The 23531-nt window shown below is 54.7% G+C and overlaps 1 protein-coding gene across 1 annotated transcript in view; it reads left to right on the forward strand.

The window, feature by feature from the left end:
- ARHGAP8 (Rho GTPase activating protein 8) overlaps window positions 1-23531 on the forward strand; it is a 95976-nt gene that overhangs the window by 36549 nt on the left and 35896 nt on the right. Inside the window, exons 3-7 of the mRNA XM_010368582.2 lie at window positions 4069-4156; window positions 10868-10999; window positions 14803-14889; window positions 20003-20101; window positions 23123-23233. Coding sequence (XP_010366884.2) covers window positions 4069-4156; window positions 10868-10999; window positions 14803-14889; window positions 20003-20101; window positions 23123-23233 — 517 coding nt within the window. The remainder of the gene's footprint in view (window positions 1-4068; window positions 4157-10867; window positions 11000-14802; window positions 14890-20002; window positions 20102-23122; window positions 23234-23531) is intronic.

Here is a 23531-nt window from a genome sequence, read left to right on the forward strand (position 1 = left end):
GGTTCCGTTGGCCCCTCGGCCATCACCGGTTGGTGATGCTATGACGATGGGCGCAAAGGGGAGGCCTCCTAACTCCACGGGAGAGAGGTCACAGATGCTCTGTGGCCAGGACGCTCCCAGATCTCACCCTGCGCGTCTCTTCCTGTGGCCGGTCCTGAATTGCGTCGTTTGTGATAAAACTGTAATTGTAAGTATAGTGCCTTCCTGAGCTCTCCAAGTCATTCTAGCAGATTAGCAAACAGGAAAGGATTGTGGGAACCCCTAGATTTGTAGCCAGCTGGCCAGATGCATGGGTGGCATTCTCGTGCGGGTGCCCTCAACCTGTGAAGGGTGGTCTGAGCCCAGATAAAAGCCGTTGCAGACGTAGATGATGGGTGTGGCTGCCAGGGCTCCCACGGTTCTCGGAGAGGTGCTCGTGGGGCTGGGCATGGACCTCCCACTTCCCCCGATCCCTTTCCCCTGGGCCCTGGGGCCTGGCAGGGGCTGTGTCTCTCTCCAGAGCTGAGTGCACAGCGGGCCCCCAACAAATGCTGGTTGAGCTGATCTTCCATTGGTCCAATTATCTAGCACATCCCCCAAGACTTACACTTGCTCTGATTCCACAGATGATAATGCTACTCAGTTGTTTTTTTTTATTTTTTATCCTGATGTTATCTTTCTCTTTCAACCCTAAAGGCATTGATTTGACTGTTTCTTCAGCAGCCATATAAATGATTCATCACTTTAGGAGCAAAGTTCTTTCCGCTTTTATCCCACAGGAGGCGGGCGCAGGCTCTGGGTCAGCCATGGAACCCTGGCCTCCGCGCTGGCAGACACTTTGTCTGCAAAACACTCTACTTTCAGGGGTAGCCATTGAAGATTTTCTGCCTGAAACTCCCCCTTGGCAAGGGAAGCAAATAAAAGCGTGGCTTACAGTGCAACCCTTTAAAACAGAAGCTTGCTAAACAAATGGGAAGCGTGACCAGAATTCGTAAGGAACTGTGAAATGAAGAGGATGCTGTATTTGGAAGCTGTGAAATCGCTCTAGGATTCCAAACCTCAGAGTAGCTTCCAGGCTCCCGGGAAGAATCAGATGCGTGGCCTAAATAAAAAACAGTCCCCTGGCCAGGCAGCCAGGGCGGGGACATCAAAGAGTTCGCACACGGTGCATGTGTGTGTGTGTGTGCACTCATGCCAGTGTGCGTGTGGGTACATGCATGCACGCAGGTGTGTACTTTTTTTTTTTTTTTTTTTTTGAAACGGAGTCTCACACTCTCGCCCAGGCTGGAGTGCAGTGGCCGGATCTCAGCTCACTGCAAGCTCCGCCTCCCAGGTTCACGCCATTCTCCTGCCTCAGCCTCCCGAGTAGCTGGGACTACAGGCGCCCGCCACCTCGCCCGGCAAGTTTTTTGTATTTTTAGTAGAGACGGGGTTTCACTGTGTTAGCCAGGATGGTTTCGATCTCCTGACCTCGTGATCCACCCGTCTAGGCCTCCCAAAGTGCTGGGATTACAGGCTTGAGCCACCGCGCCCGGCCGTTTTTTCTTTTTTTCAAGAGACGGGGTCTCACTCTGTTGCCCAGGCTGCAGTGTAGTGTCATGGTCCTAGCTCACTGCAGCCTCAAATTCCTGAGCTCAAGTGAGCCCTCCACCTCAGCCTCCCAAAGTGCTGGGATTACAGGCAGTGAGCCACCGCACCCAGCCAAGTGTGGAATCTTGATTCATGACCTTTCATAGCTGAGGGGCGAGTAAGCTCACTGCCATCCCTTCTCGTTCCAAGGACACACTCTGAGAACAGTTGTAATGACTTTTTTTTTCTTCTTGAGACAGCGTCTTGCCATGTCACCCAGGCTGGAGTGCAGTGGCGCGATCACAGCTCACTGCAGCCTCGACCTCCCAGGCTCAAGTGATCCTCCCACCTCAGCCTCCTGAGTAGCTGGGACTAGAGGCGCATGTCACCACAACTGCCTAATTTAAACAATTCGTAGTTTTTGTTTCTTGGTTTGTTTGTTTTTGAGACGGAGTCTCGCTCTGTCACCCAGACTGGAGTACAGAGGCGAGATCTTGGCTCACTGTACCCTCTGTCTCCCGGGTTCAAGCGATTCTCCTGCCTCAGCCTCCTGAGTAGCTGGGACTACAGGCGTCCCCCCACCACACCTGGCTATTTTTTTTGTATTTTTAGTAGAGACGGGGTTTCACCATATTAGCCAGCCTGGTCTCAAACTCCTGAAGGGACAACCCCAGGGGCTCTCAAAGCCACCAAGGCTGCATGTGGCCTCTCCCTCATGTGTCCTCTCCCTGTACATTACCCTCCTGGGCCCGCACCACTGGGGTTGGAACCCCTGTCTCTGCTCATGGCCAGAGGAGCTGCTCCCATATGCAACAGCATGTCCACAGACTGGCCCGAGGGCATTGTGGATGGGGGGCAACAGTTTTCCTGCAGAGGTGGGGTTTACTGGGAAGGGGTGTAGAGTCAGGAAGGAGGCGGCGGAGCATTCCAGGTGGAAGCTCGGGCAGGAGGATGCCCTTGAATAATTGAAGGAAGGCTGCTGGGCCAGGTCCTCAGGGGCAGAGAGGAGGCCAGTGGGGGCCTCGGGGACCAGAGTGGAGGGGTCTCCATGTTCCCCACTCCTGACGACAGCCCGGTGTGGGTTTGGGCTCCCTCCCCACTGCCTGCACCCCTTTGTGCCGCGTTTTCACCCTTGGCACGTGTTGTGCCACAGGCTGTTCTTACCTGTGTCCTTGTGTATTTAATTGTAATGAAGAAGCTGTGGGTGCTGGGAAGTGGGGCAGCCCATCAGTTCTTCGTGTGCCTGAGCTGTGGCCCTGGAATGAGAAAGTGCGGGGAATCCGGGGGGTGGGAGGTGGGGGGTGACATCAGACTGCACTTGAGTCACTGTCAGGGCCTTCCGAGGGTGTCCTGCACGCAGGGGGTCCTCTCTCTCAGGGCCCTGGGCAGAGAGGAGGAGGAAGGTCTGAACCATGAGGTCTCCAACCTCCTCTGGCCGTTTGTGGGGTGGGGCAAGGCGGGGTCGGGGCTGGGAGAGGAGGGGCAGCTGTGTCTGCAGGCACGGAGGATGGTCTGCAGGGCCCTCTCCTTTAGGAGTCTGTTCTATCTTTTCTTTGAGACAAAGTCGTGCTCTGTCATCCAGGCTGGAGTGCAATGACGCGTTCTTGGCTCAGTGCACCCTCTGCCTTTCGTGTTCAAGCCATTCTCCTGCCTCAGCCTCCCAGGTAGCTGTGGCTGCAGAAATGTGCCACCATGCCTGGCTAATTTTTTTGTACTTTCAGTAGAGTTGGGGTTTCGCCATGCTAGCCAGGCTGGTCTCAAACTCCTGACCTCAAATGATCTGCCCACGTCGGCTTCCCAAAATACTGGGATTACAGACATGAGCCACTGCACCCGGCCTGTTCTTTTTATCTCACTAAGCGCCTGGCCTGGAGCCTGGATTCTGGGGACAGAGATAAGCAGACCCAGTCCCAGCTCTCAAGGGGTACCCCTCCCTGCAGCTGTCCATGTGTGGGGGGCACCCCTCCCTGCAGCTGTCCATGTTGGAGACACAGATGTGTCAAGAGACACAGGGTAGCCCGGGCTATGACGGAGGGCAGGACTGAGCATCTGTACTCCTGAGGGCTCCTGTATCCCCGACATGAGGTCATGCCCAAGAGCCACTGTCCCCCAGGCCACACTGGCCTCCACCGTGGCCCAGAGTCCTGGGGTCGGGGGTGGGAGGAGGAGGCAGAAAAGCTACATCCTGCCTTTGAAGTCAGATGTGTCTCGTTTTAAGTCTTTGGTGCAGCCTGCTGGCTGGCTTTGCACTGATGACTTAACCCTGCTGGGCCTCAGTTTTCTATCTATAAAGTGGGGGGATTATTTCCAGGGTATGGCTGGTCGTGAAGATGAATTTCGGCCATGTGTGTAAAGCCACAGATGGTGGACGCTCACTCAGCAGGTGTCGCCTTCGAGGAATGCTGCTGCCTGTGCCTCCCAGCTCAGGCTGGGCTGGCCAAGGAGACTGCTTTTTGCTAAGTGCCCGAGGGTTTTCTAGGAGAAGGTGGCACAGAGGCTCACCTGTGTCTGCTCTTCCAGGGGACGACCGCTTTGGAAGACGCGTTGTCACGTTCAGCTGCTGCCGGATGCCACCCTCCCATGAGCTGGACCACCAGCGGCTGCTGGAGTGAGTGTCCTGCCCCTCTCTTTCTGTCCCTGACTTTCCATGTTGCTTGTACCCATCCCTTCACCCCACCTCCCTCTGAGTCACCTGCTCTGTTCTGGGGCCTCCTTTGTGAACTTGTTGGTGTGCAGAGCTCTTGCGCTCATGAGCCTACTGGAGGGCCATCTGTGGACACCCCGGTCCCTGGGCTTCCATGCACCTTTCATTAGCATAGTGGGAGCCAGGTTTGGTTTCCTTTTAGCCACCCGAGCTGTGGGTACCTCCCTGTGGAGTTAGGGACAGTCCCCTGGTCCTAGTTGTAGACCAACCTTGCAGATGACATGGCTGCCAAGTGCCAGGCCTCCCTCACACACTGTCCCTTTGAAACCTCCCTGGGCCTCTCTCCGGGAACACCTTCGGAGCTGTGTGAGTTTCCTGTGGCTGCCGTAACAAAAGACCACATGCTTGGCAGCTTACAATGCTCTGAGTGGACCTTCCTTGGTTCTGGAGGGCACCAGTCTTGAAGGTCAAGGCAGCGGCAGGGCTGCACTGCCCCTGGAGGCTGCGGGGTAGCTTCTGGCCTCTTCCAGCTCCAGGGGCCCCCGGATGACTGGTGACCGTGTCATTCCCTTCTCTGCCTCAGTCTTCACATGGCCTTTTTGCCTCTGTGTCTTCCCATCTCATAAGGTCACCGGCCACTGGACTAGGGCCACCCTAATCCCATAGCACCTCATCTGAACTAATTGCACCAGCAAAGACCCTATTTCCGAATTAGGTCACACTCTGAGGTTCTGGGTGGAATTTTGGGGGGTGCCATTCAAACCCAGGGCAGAAGACAAGGGGCTGCTGCTGCTGCTGCTGCTGTCGTTGGCTCAGCAGGCATCTATTGAGCACTACTGTAGGTGAGGCATTGGATAGATAGTCACTGTATCAGGGCCCACCTGTGAGCTGAGGAAATCAACACTGTGGTTTGGGAGAACTGAAGCCAGGAGATGACTCTGACACACAAGGTAGTGGGACATGGAAGGGACTGAGCGAGGGGTGCCTGGACCCCATGTACCTTGTATACACCCAGCGCTACCCAGGTGCCCATGGGCTCCACAGCTGGTACGGGGTGGGGGGCCATAGAAAATCCAGGTTGTTGTTGGTTTGCCATAACCAACAAGCGCCAGGAGCATTGAGAAGAGGAGGTCTCAGGCCGTTTCCCAACTGACTTGGGAAAAGGAACCTTTTACTGCACTGAGCAGAACCCTCTGAAGGGACAAGCCCAGGGGCCCTCATAGCCACCAAGGCTGCGTACGTTACCCCTCCTGGGCCTGCACCTTCCGTTCCCCCAGCCTTTGCATGCAGCACCCCCAAACACGTCCTCCCTTGCATATGTCCCCTCGTGTGCTCACCTCCATCTTGTGCCATTCCCCTACTGTGGCTGTCCTCTGTCCACCCCCAACCACCATGCACACACCCCCTCTCATGCTCACACCCCCTCCCATGGGCCCACCCCTCTCATGCACACACCTCTTCCCATGTACACACCCCCTCCCATGTACACACCCCCTCCCGTGCCTCACACACCATGCTCCCCCCCATGTACACACCCCCCTGCACAACACCCCTGTACACACCCCCTCCCGTTCACCCCTCTCACACCCCTCCCATGCTCACACTCCCCTCCCATGTACACACACCCTCTCGCACACACACCCCTCCCGTGCACTACACACCCCCTCCCATGTACACCCCCCCTCCCGTGCTCACACCCCCTCCCATGCTCACACCCCCTCCCATGTACACACCCCCTCCCGTGCACACACCCCCTCCCGTGCACACACACCCTCCCGTGCTCATACCCCCTCCCGTGCACACACCCCCTCCCGTGCCCACACCCCCTCCCGTGCTCACACCCCCCATGTACACACCACCTCCCATGTACACACCCCCTCCTGTGCTCACACCCCCTCCCGTGCACATACCCCCTCTCTTGCACACATCCCCTCCCCTACACACAGCCCCTCCCGTGCCCACACCCCCTCCCCTACACACAGCCCCTCCTGTGCCCACACCCCCTCCCCTGCACACACCCCCTCTGGTGCACACACCCCCTCCATGCCCACACCCCCTCCCCTGCACACACCCCCTCCGGTGCGCACACCCCCTCCCATGCCCACACCCTCTCTGGTGCACACACCCCCTCCCATGCCCACACCCCCTCCCCTGCACACACCTCCTCTCATGCCCACACCTCCTCTCATGCACACACCCCTCCCGTGCACACACTTCTCCATCACTAAGATGTGTGCTCAGCACAGACCGGGTGTTCAGAGTGAAAGGCTAACCTAAACTAGATTGACTCATGGGTCCTCAGATGGCTGTCACATGACCCCCAGGCCACCAGACCCCCCTGCAGGACTGAGCCTTCTCCAGCCCAGGACGTCTTTGAGTCCACATTCTTGAGCTCTGGCCCGGGCCTCCGGTCCTCTTAAGTCTGCCTGCTTCCTTCCCTCTCTCTGTCACCCTTCTCAAAGCCGCTTGGGCCTCCTGCCCTGCACCCTCTGCACTGGCCGTTTCCCATTGCTCAGAAGGCAGCACCTGCCCCTCCCCTGTGTATGGCCTTGGGCGCCCTGTCACCCTCTTTCATCTGTCCCTGGCTGCTGGTGTCTGCTGTGCTGGCCACACTGCTTTCATAAGGCGGCCACCGAGCCTCCTTCCTGGTGAAACCCCCGGGCCCAGGAGAGCTGCTGCTGGGGGAAGAGTTGGCAAAATAGCGAGAGCAGCGTCTCTGCCGGAATCCCTGTGCAGGTGAGTGAGCGCTCCCCAGGCCCAGGGGAGAAGCTCAGTCTCAGTGGAGGGAAGTTAAGTTCTCAGGGCCTTGGAATTTGCTCCCTGATAGTGAACTGGTTGAGCTTCATTCCCGAGGCCCAGCCCTGGCCGATCTCTGGGTGTCCCTGGAAACATTTATTGTGCCCTTGTGAGGACAAGGAGCACAGCACCTGGCCTGCCACGGACTCCCTCACTGCTGGGGACAGCTCAGGACATGACCCTGGCGGGGAGGCTGTGCCTTCCGCCACTTCCAGATGCCAGCATCTAACTGCTAAAGCCAAGGAACTCAGGGAGTAGGCTGCGACCTGGAACCCCCAACTCAAGATGAACAAAGGCACGATCGGATCGTAGAAGTACCCAGAAGACTTTGGGCTGGTTGCTTCATGAGAGTCCCCCCGATATATGCATCCTATCTGGTCTGTTAAAGAATCTTGGCCGGGCACGGTGGCTCACGCCTGTAATCCCAGCACTTTGGGAGGCCAAGGTGGGTGGATCACGAGGTCAGGAGATCGAGACCATCCTGCCTAACACGGTGAAACCCCATCTCTGCTAAAAAATACAAAAAAAAAAAAACTAGTCGGGCGTAGTGGTGGGCGCCTGTAGTCCCAGCTACTCGGGAGGCGGAGACAGGAGAATAGCGTGAACCCGGGAGGCGGAGCTTGCAGTGAGCCGAGATCGCGCCACTGCACTCCAGTCTGGGCGATGAGCAAGACTCCATCTCAAAAAAAAAAAAAAAAAAATCTTCCGACCACAGCTGAAACTGCAGTGGCGAAGGCAGAGACCTCGCAGGGAGCAGGTGCCAGGAGCAGTTGCTGTTGCTCACGGTGCTGCTGCTGCACGGTGAGACCTGCAGGATGCATGGGGCGAGCTGGGATCCTGGGGCTGGTTACCCCAGACAGGCTGGCTTTCCCCAGAGGGTGCTCACTCCAGTGAGGAGGTGATGCCAGCCTGCTGCCCACTCTTGGTGTTTACCAGGCACACAGGGAGAGACGGATGCCAGATTCAGGAAAAGTTCGTATCCTGGGGTTGTCTTGAGAGGACGCATTCCCTTGTCAGGTCATTTAGGCACGGAAAGACCCGTGACCTGTGGGTCAGCTCTCCCCAGGGGGCTGCTGCTGGGCCAGGAGGGAGCTCAGGATTTGCTGTTCTTATAGAGACAAAAGTGCCTTCGAAGACAGCGAATTGGTGGTTGCCAGGGCCTGGAGGAGTGATGGGGAGAATGACTGTTTAATAGGTGGAGGAGTGATGGGGAGAATGACTGTTTAACGGGTCTCGGTTTTCTTTTGGGGTGATAACAATGTTTCAGAACCATAGAGAGGTAATTGCACAACTTTGTGAATACACTAAATGCCACTGGGTTGTTCACTTTAAAATGGTTAATTTATGTTATGTGAATTTCAACTCCATTGGACAAAAAGCACCCCTGACAACAAATTGGTACCTTGTGCTCTTTTATGTGCTTATCCAAGATTCCTTTACTATTAGGTGGAAGTAGTAAGCATGGCTTCCATGAACAGTTGTATAGGTTGTTCGCTGCACAAGGCTAACCAGATGAGAAGCTACCATCAGCTGTTACTCTTTTCACTCAGTGCGGGACAAGCATCTTCCCAGAGGAAAACGCATCTTTTTCTAACTCATGTAAAGGTGCTCTGTGGGCTTCTTGGCCTTGATAAGAAGAGCCATCAGGCTTAGCCTTCTCTGCAGCCTTTATGAAAAAAACACTCCGTACGTTATCCTCCCTATCCATTTCAACCGGATGGCTTTTCTGTGGCCAGATGCATGCTCCTATTTTTGAAGTGGATGAAGAAACAAGTCTGTCTTTGAAACCCAACTGGTAATTTAGTTAATGACTTCCTGTGCTGAGCACGTGGGCAGATGCGTTGACACCCAGAGGATTTTAGCACACTGAACAGAAGGCACCTGGAGGAGCCCAGCACTGGGGCCAGAGAAAGGGTTCCTGCTTTTACGAGGAGGCGTCCAGAGTGGGAAGATGAGCTGTGCAGAGACACTGGCTTCAGTTTCCGTTTCTCGAAAAAGTCATTTGCGAAATGCGAAAGTGACTATCCTGGGAAGCAAGGAGGAGTGAGAAGTTCTCAGTGGCTCGGGGACGCTTCCACCCCTCTGTGTTCAGGTGGAAGTCTCGACCTGTTTTTCTGAGAGTGACTCAATAAAGGATGACCTGGGCGAAGTATGCCCCAGTGGCTTAGCCCATATGGCGTTCAAGACAGGCAATGCGCTGGAAGACGAGCGTTGAAGGTACTTCCACCATGGGTGATCTGAAATCATGCATGGTGTGAGGTCAGATGTGCGTGATTTCTCCACATCAAAGCAGACAACGGGATGGGAGCAGGCGTGGATGGCAGCCCAAGGCTCTCAGAGACGCTGAGTGTGTGGACGCTGGAGTCAGGTTGCTTGGTTCGAAGCCCAGCTCCGCCCTTGACTGATTGACCTCTTTGAGCCTCAGTTGACTTGTCTATAAAATGGAGATAATAGTACCTGCCTGCTAAGGTCATTGAGAGAATTGAATGTGTAGAAGGCCTGCAGTTCAGGTGGTTTGGGCTTTTGACAGGGCACTCTGACGTTGCTTATAAATCAGATGCACAAAGGAGAAGCTGGCATCCTTGGTCTCCAGGCTTCCGGGCAGTGCAAGACCAGCCGAGCATCTGCAGATGGGCACAGGCAGCTGGGGCTTTCTCCTGAGGCAGTTCTGGGGGCATCTGTCTGCAGAGCACCCCGCCCACAGCCTCAGAGAGCGGGACCACCTGGGTGGATTAATTACAAGATGTGCTCCAGGTGAGAACCTGGACAACCTGAGCTTGAGGGATCATGGCCTGACTGGCTCAGTGTCAGGCCCTGGAGAGTGCTGATGGAAGGTTAGGAGGTCCTTCTGCAGCCCTTCCTCCTGCAGATAGCAGAGCAAGCCCTTTCCCACAGGTAACGTGAAGACAATGCTTCCTCGGTGCAGCAGGGCAGGATGGAACGTGGTCCATGGGAAGTGGGTAGAGCCTACACCATAGGGGGTGGCAGGTGACAGACGCAGAGCAGTGTCACGATTCTGACTTTATAATGAAAAGCAAAATGTTAGAGGCTCACCTGGAAAGAGGGAGTTGCTTGTCTTAGAAATGCAGCAAGCAGCAGGGCAGTCTGAGGTGGAAGGGCCTATGGTATTGGGGTTAACGGCAAGGGCTAAGCAGTCAAGCATTCCTGGGTTCGAATCCCAGCTCATCCTCCTCGCGAGTTTCCCGGGGCTGCCGTAACCATGACCACAAATGTGGTGGCGTAAAACCAGAAGTGTATTCTTTCACAGTTCTGGAGGCTGGAAGTTCACAATCAAGGTGTGGGCAGGGCCGTGCTCCCTGCGGAGGGAGAATCCCTTCCTTGCCTGTCCAGCCCATAAAGGCTGTCCGCAGTCCTCGGCCTTCCAGGGCTGGTGGCCACGTCACGCTCTGCTCTGCTTTGCTTTGCTTCTGTCTTCACGTGACCTTCTCCCCTCTGACTTCTCATCTTCACGTCTGCCTTAGAGGGATGCATGTGATTGCACCGAAGGTCCGCCCGGGTAGTCCAGGATGAGCCCCTCCTCTCAAGGTCCTAAATTTAATTGCACCTGCAAAGACCTTTTTTCCCCAGATAAGGTCATATTCTCAGGTTCCACGGATTTGATAAAGATTTCTTTCCACGGCCCATATTTTCGCCTACCACATCCACTTACTAGTTGTGTGACCTTAGGTAAGTCACTTAACGCCTCAGCCTCAGAGGTCATCTGGGAAATGAGGACCGGGGCCCCCGGTGCATGGAGTCTCCGTGTGGCCCAGTGCTGGCACCCACCCACTGGGTGACCACAGCTTCCGTTGTAGGAAACGCTGGGTTTCAATAATGAGCAGATGATTTTCATAACTGAATCTTCTGTGTTATGCCCAGGTATTTGAAGTACACGCTGGACCAGTACGTCGAGAACGATTATACCATCATCTATTTCCACTACGGGCTGAACAGCCGGAACAAGCCGTCCCTGGGCTGGCTCCAGAGCGCATACAAGGAGTTCGACAGGAAGTGCGTGCCCACAAGCCTTCAGGGACGTGCGTGTGGGCTAGGTGTGGCAGGAGGAGGCATTGTGGCCACAAGTGGTCACAGAGAATGCAGTGGGGGAGGGGCCTGGAAGGGCAGAGGGTAGGGGGTGAGCAAACGTGGGGCAGTAGGGGTTCACCACCCCTCTGGGCTAAGACTTTGGAATCCCGGGCAGAGGAGTCTTTCTTTTCCTTTATTTTTATTATCTTTTTTTTTTTTTTTTAAGAGACGGTCTCGGCCAGGCACCATGGGTCATGCCCGTAATCCCAGCACTTTGGGAAACCAAGGTGGGTAGGTCACCTGAGGTCAGGAGTTCCAGACCAGGCTGGCCAACATGGTGAAACCCCATCTCTACTAAAAATACAAAAGAAAAGAAAGAAAAGAAAAGAAAATGTCACCCAGAAAAGAAAAGAAAGGAAAATGTCGCCCAGGCTGGAGTTCAGCGGGCTCTAGCAATCCTCTTGCTTCAGCCACCTGAGTAGCTGGGACTACAGGTACGCATCACCACACCCAGCTAGTTTTTGTATTTTTTTGTAGAGACGGGGATCTCACTGTGTGGCCCAGGCTGGTCTCGAACTCCAGGCTCAAGCGATCCTCCCAGCTCAGCCTCCGGAAGTACTGGGATTACAGGCGTGAGCCACCACGCCAAGCTGACACCCTTGCTCTTAAAGGGCCAGATAGTATTTTAGCTTTGCGGGCCAGTCACTCTATTGCAACAACTCTGCCGGACCGTGTTCCAGTAAAACGCTATGGACACTGAAATGTGAATTTCATGTCATTTTCACGTGTCATGAAATCTTCTGTTTCTTTTTCAACCACTTAAAAACACAAAAAGCCATTTTTAGCTTGCAGGCTGTACTGAAGCAGGAAGCAGGCCGAGTTCGTCCTGCGTGCCCATTTGCCCACCCCTGGTCCAGTGAATGACTGGCAAAGAAACAACTTCATGACTGTTTCTTCACTAACCCCTCTTCTTGCCTGCACAGCCCTTTACAGCCTGCAAGGGGCATTCTGATGCCTACTATGGGTAGGATGGGCAGTTCCATTTTACAGATGAGGACATACGCCCCAGAGAGCAAGTGACTTACCTGTGGTCACTCAGCTTGGGTGTGGTAGGGCAGGACCCCACCCCAGGCCCCCGCCTCCCTCCCCCACCTCCCTCCCCCACCCCACGCTGCTCACCACTCAGCCATGGCCTGGAGTCGGCGGACTTTTCCTGAAGGACGTCCTGCCTAGCAATCAACTTTGCAATATATCTGGCTCATAGACTGCGGCGGTGGGCGTTGATGTGGATATCCTAGATTCCTCTGGGTTTTCCTTCTTCGAAGTCCTTTCAAACCTGTAACAGAAATCTGCTTCAGAGACACCTGAGTCAGTGGGACAGTGGGAAGCAGTGCCTGAATGTCCCAGAAATCCTTTCTCCAGTTGCCTTTTGGGTCCTGCTGTCATTATCAATAGGATCTTTGGAGGGACTTCTTGGTTCCCTGTCCCATGTCTTAGGCAAAGAATTGTTGCTGCATTTTGTAGTCATTTACTGGGCACCTGTATAAGCTGGAGATGGCCTAGCCCCAGCTCATGTCCTCCTCCAGGAAGCCTTCCTGGGTTGTCCTGGGAGAATCAATAGCCCCTCCCCTGCAGCCTCACTGTCCCTGAACAGACAGCAATCCTAACACTTAGGGGTTTGTGAACGGGTCTGCCTCCTGCACTAGGCTGTGACCCCTGACCTGTCTCTGCATCCCTTGCAGGTGGGAAAGGGTCTGCATATGGCAGGCTTTTTTTTTTTTTTTGGAGACAGTCTCATTCAGTTGTCCAGGCTGGAGTACAGTGGTGAGACCTCGGCTTACCACAACCTCCGCCTCCCAGGTTCAAGTGATTCTCCTGCCTCAGCCTCCCGAGTAGTTGGGACTACAGGCGTGAGCCACCACGCCCGGCTAATTTTTGTATTTTTAGTAGAGACGGGGTTTCACTATGTTGGCCAGGCCGGTCTCGAATTCCTGACCTCGTGATCCGCCCGCCTCCGTCTCCCAAAGTGCTGGGATTACAGGCGTGAGCCAGTGTGTCCGGCCGGCAGGCTTTTAATAAGCATTAGATGGGAGGATGGAGAAGTGTGGTACTGGCAGAAAGTACCAAGGTTCCAGCCAGCGTAATCAGGAAGGCTGCATGGAGGAGGCAGCCTTTGAGCTGCCCGTGGAGTGGCGGGCAGGGTGTCGCGAAGTGGCAATCACTGGATTTTGTTTCTGGTACAAGGTATGGCCAGGTGCAAGAAAGAGCAGGGTGGACTTTGGTGCAGTTGGTGGGGGGCTGGACTGTAGGGTTCACGTGGGGAGCCGTGGAGGAAAGCAGCAAAGAAGGGAGGAGCACAGAGGATGCTGGACTGTGTTTAAGAGGCAGCAGGGAGCCATGGCAGGTGCTTGAGGAGAGGTGAGTGGTGTGTTTAAAGCAACCCTTTCAGGAGGCTCAGGCTGACACAGCAGGATGTGCATAGTAGCCCTGTCTTGAGCTAAAGCAGCTGAAGGTTTTGCCCTCTGCACTTCCCCATGTGACAATCGAAGATGCACCCCAGATTTCTTGAGGTACCTTCCCCCCACTTCTCAGTTGCTAGAAATCAGCTCAGAGAAACAAACCCGAAATCAGCCCAGGTGGTTTCCCTTCCCTTTCTCGAGTGGGCTGCTGGTTCGCACATCAGGAACGGGTCATTCCCACTTTAGAGACAGCAGCAGAATTCCTTAACATCCAGGTAAGATGTGCCGGTGGTCGATGTATGAAATCTAGCTGGCAAGGTGGAATCTGTGTTGCCAGCAGGGACTTGTGAGCAGTGACAAAGCACCAGCGCGGGGAAGGAGGCCGGCCTTGCTGCAGCCTGGGGAGGCTGTCAGGGCTCTCATATTGAAGGGCGTTGATGAGCAGAGCTACGCAGGTGGGGAGACTTGAAGCGGTGACTTCCAACTGGCGATCATTTAATCTTGGCCAAAGGGGGACTAGGCAGGGAAGAGAGGAACGTGACAGCCGTGGCCTTCAAGTCATCAGATGAAAGAGGCAGACTTGTTCTGTGTGACTCCCCCACTCCCCAGGAGGGTGGATGGGGTGGGTGTTAGGGTTAACGTTACAGATCTCAGCTCAGGAGAAGCCAAAAGGAGGGACACTCTAGGCATCAAACTACCCAAAAGTGGAGTGTCTGCAGGGGTGGTGAGTTCCCCGTCGCTAGAGGTACCTTTCTTGCCCAACCTGATGGTTTTGGACTGAAATATTCAAGAAGGAAGTGTTGGGACTGGGAAGAGAGAGGGAAGCTCACCTGGTGTTCCATTGTGTGGGCGGCTGTCGCATTGAACCAGCCTCTGGCCAGCTGACGTTTAGGTTATTGCCGGTTTTTTGCCATCATAACCAACACGGTGAGCTCCTTCTGGTCCGGGTCAGCTCCTGGCAGGGGAGGTGTTGGCCGAGAGGCTCTGTGCAGTTTTAATTCTGAGAGCTGTTGCCAGATTGCCCCCAGGTTGTGCTCCAGACCCCCACCCCACCCTGGTGTGAGTGAGTGCCTATAAACAGGGCTCCGACCTGCACGTGTGCCTGTGCGAACTGTAAAGGGCTGCAGGCGTGCCTGGCGGGGGCAGTGGGTGAGGGGTCCTGATTTTCCCTGAGTTTATTTCATTCTTTGTTTGATGTTCTTAAATTGATCCTGTTGAGAGAAGTAACATTCTGAGACTCCGAGTGGAGGCAGCTTTTCTTGGGTTATTGGGCGTGGGGTGTTTCTCGGAGCCTGGCAGCCTGAAGTCATCCCCCATTTCCCTCCTCAGATACAAGAAGAACTTGAAGGCCCTCTACGTGGTGCACCCCACCAGCTTCATCAAGGTCCTGTGGAACATCTTCAAGCCGCTCATCAGGTGTGTGTGACTGTGGGAGAGGACCCCGCTGGGGTTGGAGGTCCCTCAGTGTCAGTGGGACGGCCTTCCCTATCCACGTGCCACGGAGGGCCTGTCTCCAGGATGCCTGTGGATCTGGGGCTCCCCACCCGCTTGGGGGTCTGTGGGGGGTCACAAGGCTGGCCCAGGTCATGGACAGGAGTGCTGGCCTTTGACACCTGGGGGGTTTGCACCTGGTGTTTAGCCCCCTGCCTTGACCTGAGCCCCCACACTGTGCGACCACCTTCGGGTTCCGTGAATTTCCAGAGGGACTCACAGATCTCAGGAAAGCTGTTACCTTCACTGGTGTGGTCTGTTACAGAGACAGGGCACAGATTTAAGTCAGCAAAGGTAAAAGGCACACAGGGCTGAGTCCAGGAGGTCCAAGTGCAAGCTCCCAGCTGTTCTCTCCAGGCGGTTTCATACAGATAGTGCTCCACTCTCCCAGCAAGAATGTGTGGAGGAGGAGGGAGCATGGCTGGCCAGGGAAGCTCACCGAGCCTTGGTGCCCAGCGTTTTTGTTGCGGGTCAGTCATGTAGGCACGGAGCATCCACCCAGCTGACCTCAGTTACTCAGTCTCCAGCCCCTCCTGAGATGAGATGAATACAGCCCAAGGCCCCCACGCTCAATCACATTTTTGGCACAAACTGTGGTGTTGGCCCAAGGCCTCCAGTGTGCAAAGACATTACCAGGCTGACTCTTCCAGGGGCTGAGAGGTTTCCACCCAGGAGCAGGTCACCCATGGCCAGGCTTCTCTTTGGAATAGGCAGGGCTTGGACACCCCAAGCCACTATGCCCAGCTAAATTTTGTTTTTTTAGTAGAGACAGGGTTTTGCCATGTTACCCAGGCTTGTTTTGAATTCCTAAGCTCAAGCTGTCCTTCAGCCTTGGCCTCCCAAAGTGCTGGGATTATAGGCATGAGCCACCTCACCTGGCCCTGTTTTAAAATGTTTTTAAGCTGGCTGGGAGCAGTGGCTCACCCCTTAATCCCAGCACTTTGGGAGGCTGAAGTGGGCAGATTACCTGAGGTCAGGAGTTCGAGACCAACCTGGCCAATATGGCGAAACCCCGTCTGTATTAATAATACAAAAAATTAGCTGCGCGTGGTGGCGGGCACCTATAATCCCAGCTACTCAGGAGGCTGAGGCAGGAGAATCGCTTGAACCCAGGAGACGGAGGTTGCAGTGAGCCACAGATCACGCCATTGTACTCCAGCCTAGGCAACAAGAGTGAAACTCCTCAAAAAAAGGGAAAAAAAATCTTTTTTTTTTTTTGAGATAGAGTCTCCCTCTGTCGCCCGGGCTGGAGTGCAGTGGCCGGATCTCAGCTCACTGCAAGCTCCGCCTTCTGGGTTTACGCCGTTCTCCTGCCTCAGCCTCCCAAGTAGCTGGGACTACAGGCGCCCGCCACCTCGTCCAGCTAGTTTTTTTTTTTTTTTTTTTTTTTTTTTTTTTTTTTGAGACGGAGTCTCGCTCTGTCGCCCGGGCTGGAGTGCAGTGGCCGGATCTCAGCTCACTGCAAGCTCCGCCTCCCAGGTTTACGCCATTCTCCTGCCTCAGCCTCCCGAGTAGCTGGGACTACAGGCGCCCACCACCACGCCCGGCTAGTTTTTTGTACTTTTTTGTAGAGACGGGGTTTCACTGTGTTAGCCAGGATGGTCTCGATCTCCTGACCTCGTGATCCACCCGTCTCGGCCTCCCAAAGTGCTGGGATTACAGGCTTGAGCCACTGCGCCTGGCCGAAAAAAATCTTTTAAAACTACTCTTTTGTATTAATTTGATTCCAATATCTTATGCACCTTATATGCCAGGCACCGCAAAATGGTACTGTGAAGTCAGCCACATTTTCCCCATTTCAAAGAAGAAGAGGTTGATTCTCAGAGAGGTTACACCCAAGGTCGCACCACGAGGAGGGGCATGGGCTGGGATCCAACCTGAGCCTGTGTGGCTCTGCCCCTCATCCTGCCTCCTGCCTGGATGTAAGCAGCTGCCAGGAAAGGACCACAGGAATTGGGCTGGGACTCTGGAGCCCAGACTGGGCTCTGCTGCCCGTTGCCTGTGAGGTCTTGGGCAGCCACATAATCTCTCTGTTCCCCAAGTCTTCATTCGTAAATGAAGGAAGTGGAGGAACTCTGAGGCTCTCAAACGCCCACACACAAAAGAGCCCTGGGTCTGGCCCAGACCTCCCGACTCACACCCCCGCAGGTGGTGCCTGTGGCTGCGGCTCTAACAAGAACCCCAGGGACTGCTGCCCGCCGTGTTGGGAGCCCCTGGCTGAGCTGGCCTGTGGGCCCTTTCCCGAGGGTGAGAGGCAAGTGGTAGGGCTCTGGCTGCGCCTGCCCCTGAGTCCATGTTCGGCAGAGCCTGGCCTGCAGGAGGGGTCAGGGAGGCTGCAGAGAGGAAGGTGAGGGGCTGGGCATGGGAGGCCTCCCTGCAGCTCCGAAGCGGGCACCTCTGTCCCTGAAAATGGTTACTGCAGAGGGGCAAGGCTCCCTTTGCCCTTAGTGGGTTCCTTCCGCCCATCACACAGGACGTTGACAGCACTTTACAGCCCGGGAAGACCCTCTGGCAGCCTTCCAGCAGTGACCGGACTGTCCCCGAGTCCTGTGGAGTCTAAATGGGCAGGCGGTGAGGACACTCCCGCAGGGGTCCCACCAGCCCCTTCCCCTGGGGAGCTGGGGTGCAAGGACTAAGGCAGGCGCCGCTTTCCTCCCTCCCCTTGTCTTTGGTGTGAGGGGCACACTGCACTTTGGTGACTATTCTGCAGCCCCAGCCTTCAGCCCGGTTCCCTGGCCTCCTACCTGGAGGCGTCCTTGAATACAGAAACCTGGCAGTCCCCGCCCCCACTCCCCCGGCCCCCGGATCCGATTCTTTCTCGTCCACTAGGGGGAGCCAATGCACACAGCTCGGCCTCCCTCCGGCTCCTTTGGGAACTACCTGGCACTGGCACTGGGCTGAGCGTTGGGCTGAGCGTTGGGCTGGCACTGTCCCTTTGGATCCTCCTACCTGTCATGATCTCCATATTTTTTGTTTTTGCAATGGTAACTTGAATTATTTTGATTTCACAAAATAACTTTGAAAATACATGAACACTTTAAGACTCTTTTTTTTTTTTTTTTTTTTTTTTTGAGACGGAGTCTCGCTCTGTCGCCCAGGCTGGAGTGCAGTGGCCCGATCTCGGCTCACTGCAAGCTCCGCCTCCCGGGTTTACGCCATTCTCCTGCCTCAGCCTCCCGAGTAGCTGGGACTACAGGCACCCGCCACCTCGCCTGGCTAGTTTTTTTGTATTTTTTTAGTAGAGACGGGGTTTCACCATGTTAGCCAGGATGGTCTCGATCTCCTGACCTCATGATCTGCTCGTCTCAGCCTCCCAAAGTGCTGGGATTACAGGCTTGAGCCACCGTGCCCGGCCAAGACTTTCAAATTGTCATAAAATAACATAAAATATCTTCGCTGGCCGAATACATCACTTTCCTTTTCCAGTAACAGTATAATTCTTTACCCACATTAATAGTTGTATATCTTGGCTGGGCACGGTGGCTCATGCCTGTAATCCCAGCACTTTGGGAGGCTGAGCTGACCAGATTATGAGGTCAGGAGTTCAAGATCAGCCTGGCCAACATGGAGAAACCCTGTCTCTACTAAAAATACAAAAGTTAGTCAGGCGTGGTGGTGTGCACCTGTAATCCCAGCCACTCAGGAGGCTGAGGCAGGAGAATCACTTGAACCCAGGAGGCAGAGGCTGCAGTGAGCCGAGATCACACCACTGCACTCCAGCCTGGGTGACAGAGTGAGACTCCATCTCGGGGGGAAAAAAAAAGTTGTATATCTTAAACATATACAATAAGGAAATAATACTGTCCTACAAAATAAAACTCAAGTGATATATTTATGACAAAAACCAAACCTAGACTGTCATAAAGAAGGGGAGGATTACAGGCTTCTGTATAAAGGCATGCTCACATCCATCTGTCCATGATCCCCACTTTGCAATTCATGCTGAGCCTTGTTACTAATAACAATCGTCGCAGCAAGCATGTCCACCAGACATCAGGCAGTGGACTAGACGTGCAAATAGCCTTGCATTGTCTTCTGCCCTCACTTAGGAGGGGGAACCCCCACTTTCAGACCCAGGCCCTGAGAGGGAGTGAATTGCCCTGGGGCACTAGGGGAAGGAGGAAACGGAGTTGCTGCACCTGGCCAGGGCATGTCTGGTCTTTCGGCTGCGCTACTCCCTGGGGTCCCAGAGACTGTCCTGGAGACAAAGCTGGAGAGCCTTGTTGATCCCCGTCCTTAGAAGAGGTGGCCAAGCCGGGCGCGGTGGCTCAAGCCTGTAATCCCAGCACTTTGGGAGGCCGAGACGGGCGGATCACGAGGTCAGGAGATCGAGACCATCCTGGCTAATACGGTGAAACCCCGTCTCTACTTAAAAATACAAAAAACTAGCCGGGCGACGAGGCGGGCGCCTGTAGTCCCAGCTACTCGGGAGGCTGAGGCAGGAGAATGGCGTAAACCCGGGAGGCGGAGCTTGCAGTGAGCTGAGATCCGGCCACTGCACTCCAGCCTGGGTGACAGAGCGAGACTCCGTCTCAAAAACAAAAAAAAACAAAAAAAAACAAAAAAAAAAAAAAAAAAAAAAAAAAAGAAGAGGTGGCCAAATGTGAAGCCACCGTTGACCCCAAAACCACCAGCAGCTGAGGTTGCCCTGGGGCAGGCGTCAACCTCAGAGGTTGTGCCAGTGCCTTTAGTGCCCCCTGCCTAACCTGCATCCCCCAAAAGCGCTTCTTGGCACTTCCGTACTATCTCCTGTATCTATGCAAATTCAGGGCAGATGTAAATTGGAGGCAGATATTTATTTTTATGCAGATGAGCCACTCCAGAGTGTTTGGTGCATTGGAGATCTCGTGAAAGCAAAATATCTCCCGGCGTGCGCTACTTGTCATGTTCGGGTTTTAAGTTGTGTCAGCGTTTACATTTTCTTAATATGAAAAATGCCTGCGTTGTTCTGCTGCCAGCTCCCCCTCCCTCCCTGCAACCCTTGGCCTCTCTGCTGGCACCTAATGGTTTTTTTATTCTCTTGCTTCTGCTTTCTTAGTCACAAGTTTGGGAAAAAAGTCACCTATTTCAACTACCTGAGCGAGCTCCATGAACACCTTAAATACGACCAGCTGATAATCCCTCCCGAAGTTCTGCGGTGAGTGCCTGTTAGACCCCAGAAGCCACGTCAGTACATCTTTGTGCTTCCAAAGGGCTTGGTTCGATCCCATGAATGTTTAAGGCTTCATTTCCAAATGTGTGCTTGGCTAGCTTTGGCTCAGAAATCTGCGGCGTCGACAAAGATCTGCAGCTGCTGACTCAGAGAAATGAGATTTTAAAGGTTGTATGCAGGATGGGCTGTTTTCCTTGCCCACCACTGCAGAACTGATTTAAAAAATAAGCCCTAGCCTGGCAATGGCCGTTTGTTGCCTTGGTGTTTACCGTTTTTGCTTTTGAGCAGAAAATTGGGGGAATTTCCCAGGTGTGTGGATAACGCTGCGTACAGAATGAAATGTTCTCAGGGACGTCTGCAGGCGCTCTAGAAAACGACCTGTCTGCTGGATGCTGAAAGCTTGATTGGTGTGTCCGCTACGAGGCTTAAATGTAGGCCGGATGAATAGAGGCTGCCCAGGAAGGCGCGTGCCCCGCAGCCAGTACAGGGTGCGGCCAGATCCAGCCTGGGTCTCTGGACCCCCAGCCTGGGTTCCCTCTGCCCCGTCTCCCTCTCTGAGGGGCTCCTTTAAAGGAGTAGGCTCTTGCCAAAGTGCATGCAGGTGAGACTGGTAGCTTTGCAGGGGCAATGGAGATAATAACTTCTCTCCGGATGCCAAGTCATGTGGCAGGTGCTGGGATATAGAGGTGTTTAGAGAGTGTGTTCCCTGCTCTCATGACACGCTCAGGCTAGTGAGGGCCACAAATCAGTGATGACGGGCCAGAGGAGGCATTGAACCCAGCTGGGGAGGGGACTGATATGTGGGGGTAATCCAGGAAGACTTCCAGAAGGAGGTGGCTCTTAAAGTGAGTTTCACAGGGACAGTTGGCTAGATCAAGAGGCCAGGGAAGCACATTTCCAGCAGAGGGAAGCCCTCTTGCAAACATGTGGGTGAAATATTGGGAGATCTGGAGGCAGCAAGAAGTCCCACATGATCAAGCAGAAGTTGGTGAATATGAAACTGGAGGTCACCTTGGACCAGGAGTCCTTGGTGCCAAGCAGAGGAGAGTGAACTGGACCTGGAGGCCATGGGAGGATGTTGGGAATCCCTGGTCTGCCGTGGGCCCTGGCAAGACCCCACTCCCAGACCTCACTAGAGTGACCCGGGGGAGTCTGTGGAGACAGCTCAGAAGATGTATTTTTAGCAGCTCTGTGGTGGAAGTGATTTGATCTGGTGACAAAGGGTAACTTCACATCCTCCCGCGTGGGAGAGCAATTTGGGGATGAAATGGACGGCATCTGAAACACCCAGCTCCGGCTTCTCAATGGCTACTGGGTGCAATCTAGGGCCTCTGGAATGTGCAGGTGGCTGGCAACACTGAGGGTGCAGGGTTTTGTGAGTCAGAGGAGACAAGGTTTGGGAGGGGGCGTGGGCTTGGGCATTGGGAGCTCCTGAACTTACTCAGTAGGCAGCCGGTACCCCAATTCCATAGCCTTGCAGCGGAACCCCAGAGAACACGTCCAATCCTGATGCTTTTGAGCATCTACTAGACTTGGGGGCTAAGTCTGGATTTTATCCACCCCCACATACTTCCTGGTGGGTGCCGTGAGGACCGGAGGCTGAGACCCACTGGCAAAGCAGCAGGGCAGAGCCTTGGGGTCCTGAATCCTGGCTGTCGTCCCAGCTTGTGACCTGAGGCATGTCCCCAGACCTTGACAAGCCTCAGTTTCCCAATCTGTAAAGTACACAAAGTAACCCTTTCATGGTAGGCCCCTCATGAGGGACAAAGACCTCTCTGGGGAGCCACTCAGGGCACAGAGCGCTGTGATTAACTCACAAAGGACAACCGCACGTGGCAGTGGCTCACACCTGCTTGGCTGGCCAGGCTCGGTCCAGTGTGCCGCCTTCTCTGCAGACCTTCCCTGCGTGTCGGGTGCCTCTGCAATGTGTACCTGCACCGTCACTGACTGCTTTGCTCCCGAGCCGCTGACTGATGCTCATGTTCTCCCCCCATCCTGTGGCCAGGTTACTGCCGTATACACAGTGCCCGGCACATAGTAGGCCCTCAATATGTATTTGCCTGTGTTAAGGAAGGACTGTGTTAAGGAGGGACTGTTACCTGCTGCACAGAAGCTCTTTTCTTTTCTTTTCTTTTCTTTTCTTTTCTTTTCTTTTTTGAGATGGAGTCTTGCTCTGTCACCCAGGCTGCAATGGCACGATCTGGGCTCACTGCAACCTGCACCTCCTGGGTTCAAGTGATTCTCCTGCCTCAGCCTCCCAAGTAGCTAGGTTATCAGGCGTGCACAACCATGCCCAGCTAATTTTTGTAATTTTGGTAGAGACGGGGTTTCATCATGTTGTCCAGTCTGGTCTTGAACTCCTAACCTCAAGTGAAACGCCTGCCTTGGCCTCCGAAAGTGCTGGGATTACAGGCATGAGCTACCACGCCCAGCACAGAGGTTCTTTTTACTGGAAGGCTTTAACATTAAGCTTCCTTCAGAATTTATCCATCCTCTTCAGAGTCCAGCTGTTCATGGCTTTCTTCATTCATTCAACAAATACTTTAATTGAGCATCTACTAGGCAGCAAGCCCTTTCCAGACTCTGGGGATAAAGTAATTAACAAAAGGGACAAGTCCCCTTTAGCATTACAAGCCAGCGTTTGTCTTGATTTCAGATACTCAGGAGAGCTGAGGGTGGTCACGCCCACCTCGGGGCTGACCGCATGGCAAACGGGTGAGGCTGCTCTGCCGGCCAGGGTAGGCCCGCTGGCCAGGGGTCGCAGGAGAGAATGGACGTTTGCTGGGGGTTGGGCTACTGCCTGTTGCAGGAATAGCCCACAGCAGTGGGGGATTGTGACTGCGTGAATGTGAATGTGTGTGAGCTGGCAGCATGGCGTGTGCGCCCCGAGGGAGGAGAGGCTCAGGTGTCCTGCAGGTGTTTGTGGGGCATCCAGCTCCACCCAGCGCCTCCATGGATGCCAGCTACCCCTGCCAGGTGAGAGCCCAGCCTCTGTTGTGTCTGCAGGTACGATGAGAAGCTCCAGAGCCTGCGCGAGGGCCGGACGCCGCCTCCCACCAAGACGCCGCCCCCGCGGCCCCCGCTGCCCACCCAGCAGTTTGGCGTCAGTCTGCAATAGTAAGTGAGCCGGGGATGTGCCTGCTCCTGTGCCCTGGAGCCCTGGGAGCTGTGGGGCGCTTCTGAGTCCGGAGACATTTTCCCCAGACTTTTGTCTCCAGCAGCCAAGTTTAACCCTGCAGGAAAGATAAAGCCTGAGCTCCTCAGTAAGGCTGCGGCTCGGCGCTTGGTGCCTGGGGGGGGTTGTGTGCTTGCTGCTCTGTGCCTGATGGTCGGGCGGGGCGTGCTCGCTGCTTTGTGCCTGGTGGGGGGACCGGCAGGAGGTAGCAGATGGGGGTCTCTGGGGTTCCCACCCCAG

The sequence above is a fragment of the Rhinopithecus roxellana genome, chromosome 13 (assembly GCF_007565055.1).
Source record: "Rhinopithecus roxellana isolate Shanxi Qingling chromosome 13, ASM756505v1, whole genome shotgun sequence".
Classification (NCBI taxonomy): domain Eukaryota; kingdom Metazoa; phylum Chordata; class Mammalia; order Primates; family Cercopithecidae; genus Rhinopithecus; species Rhinopithecus roxellana.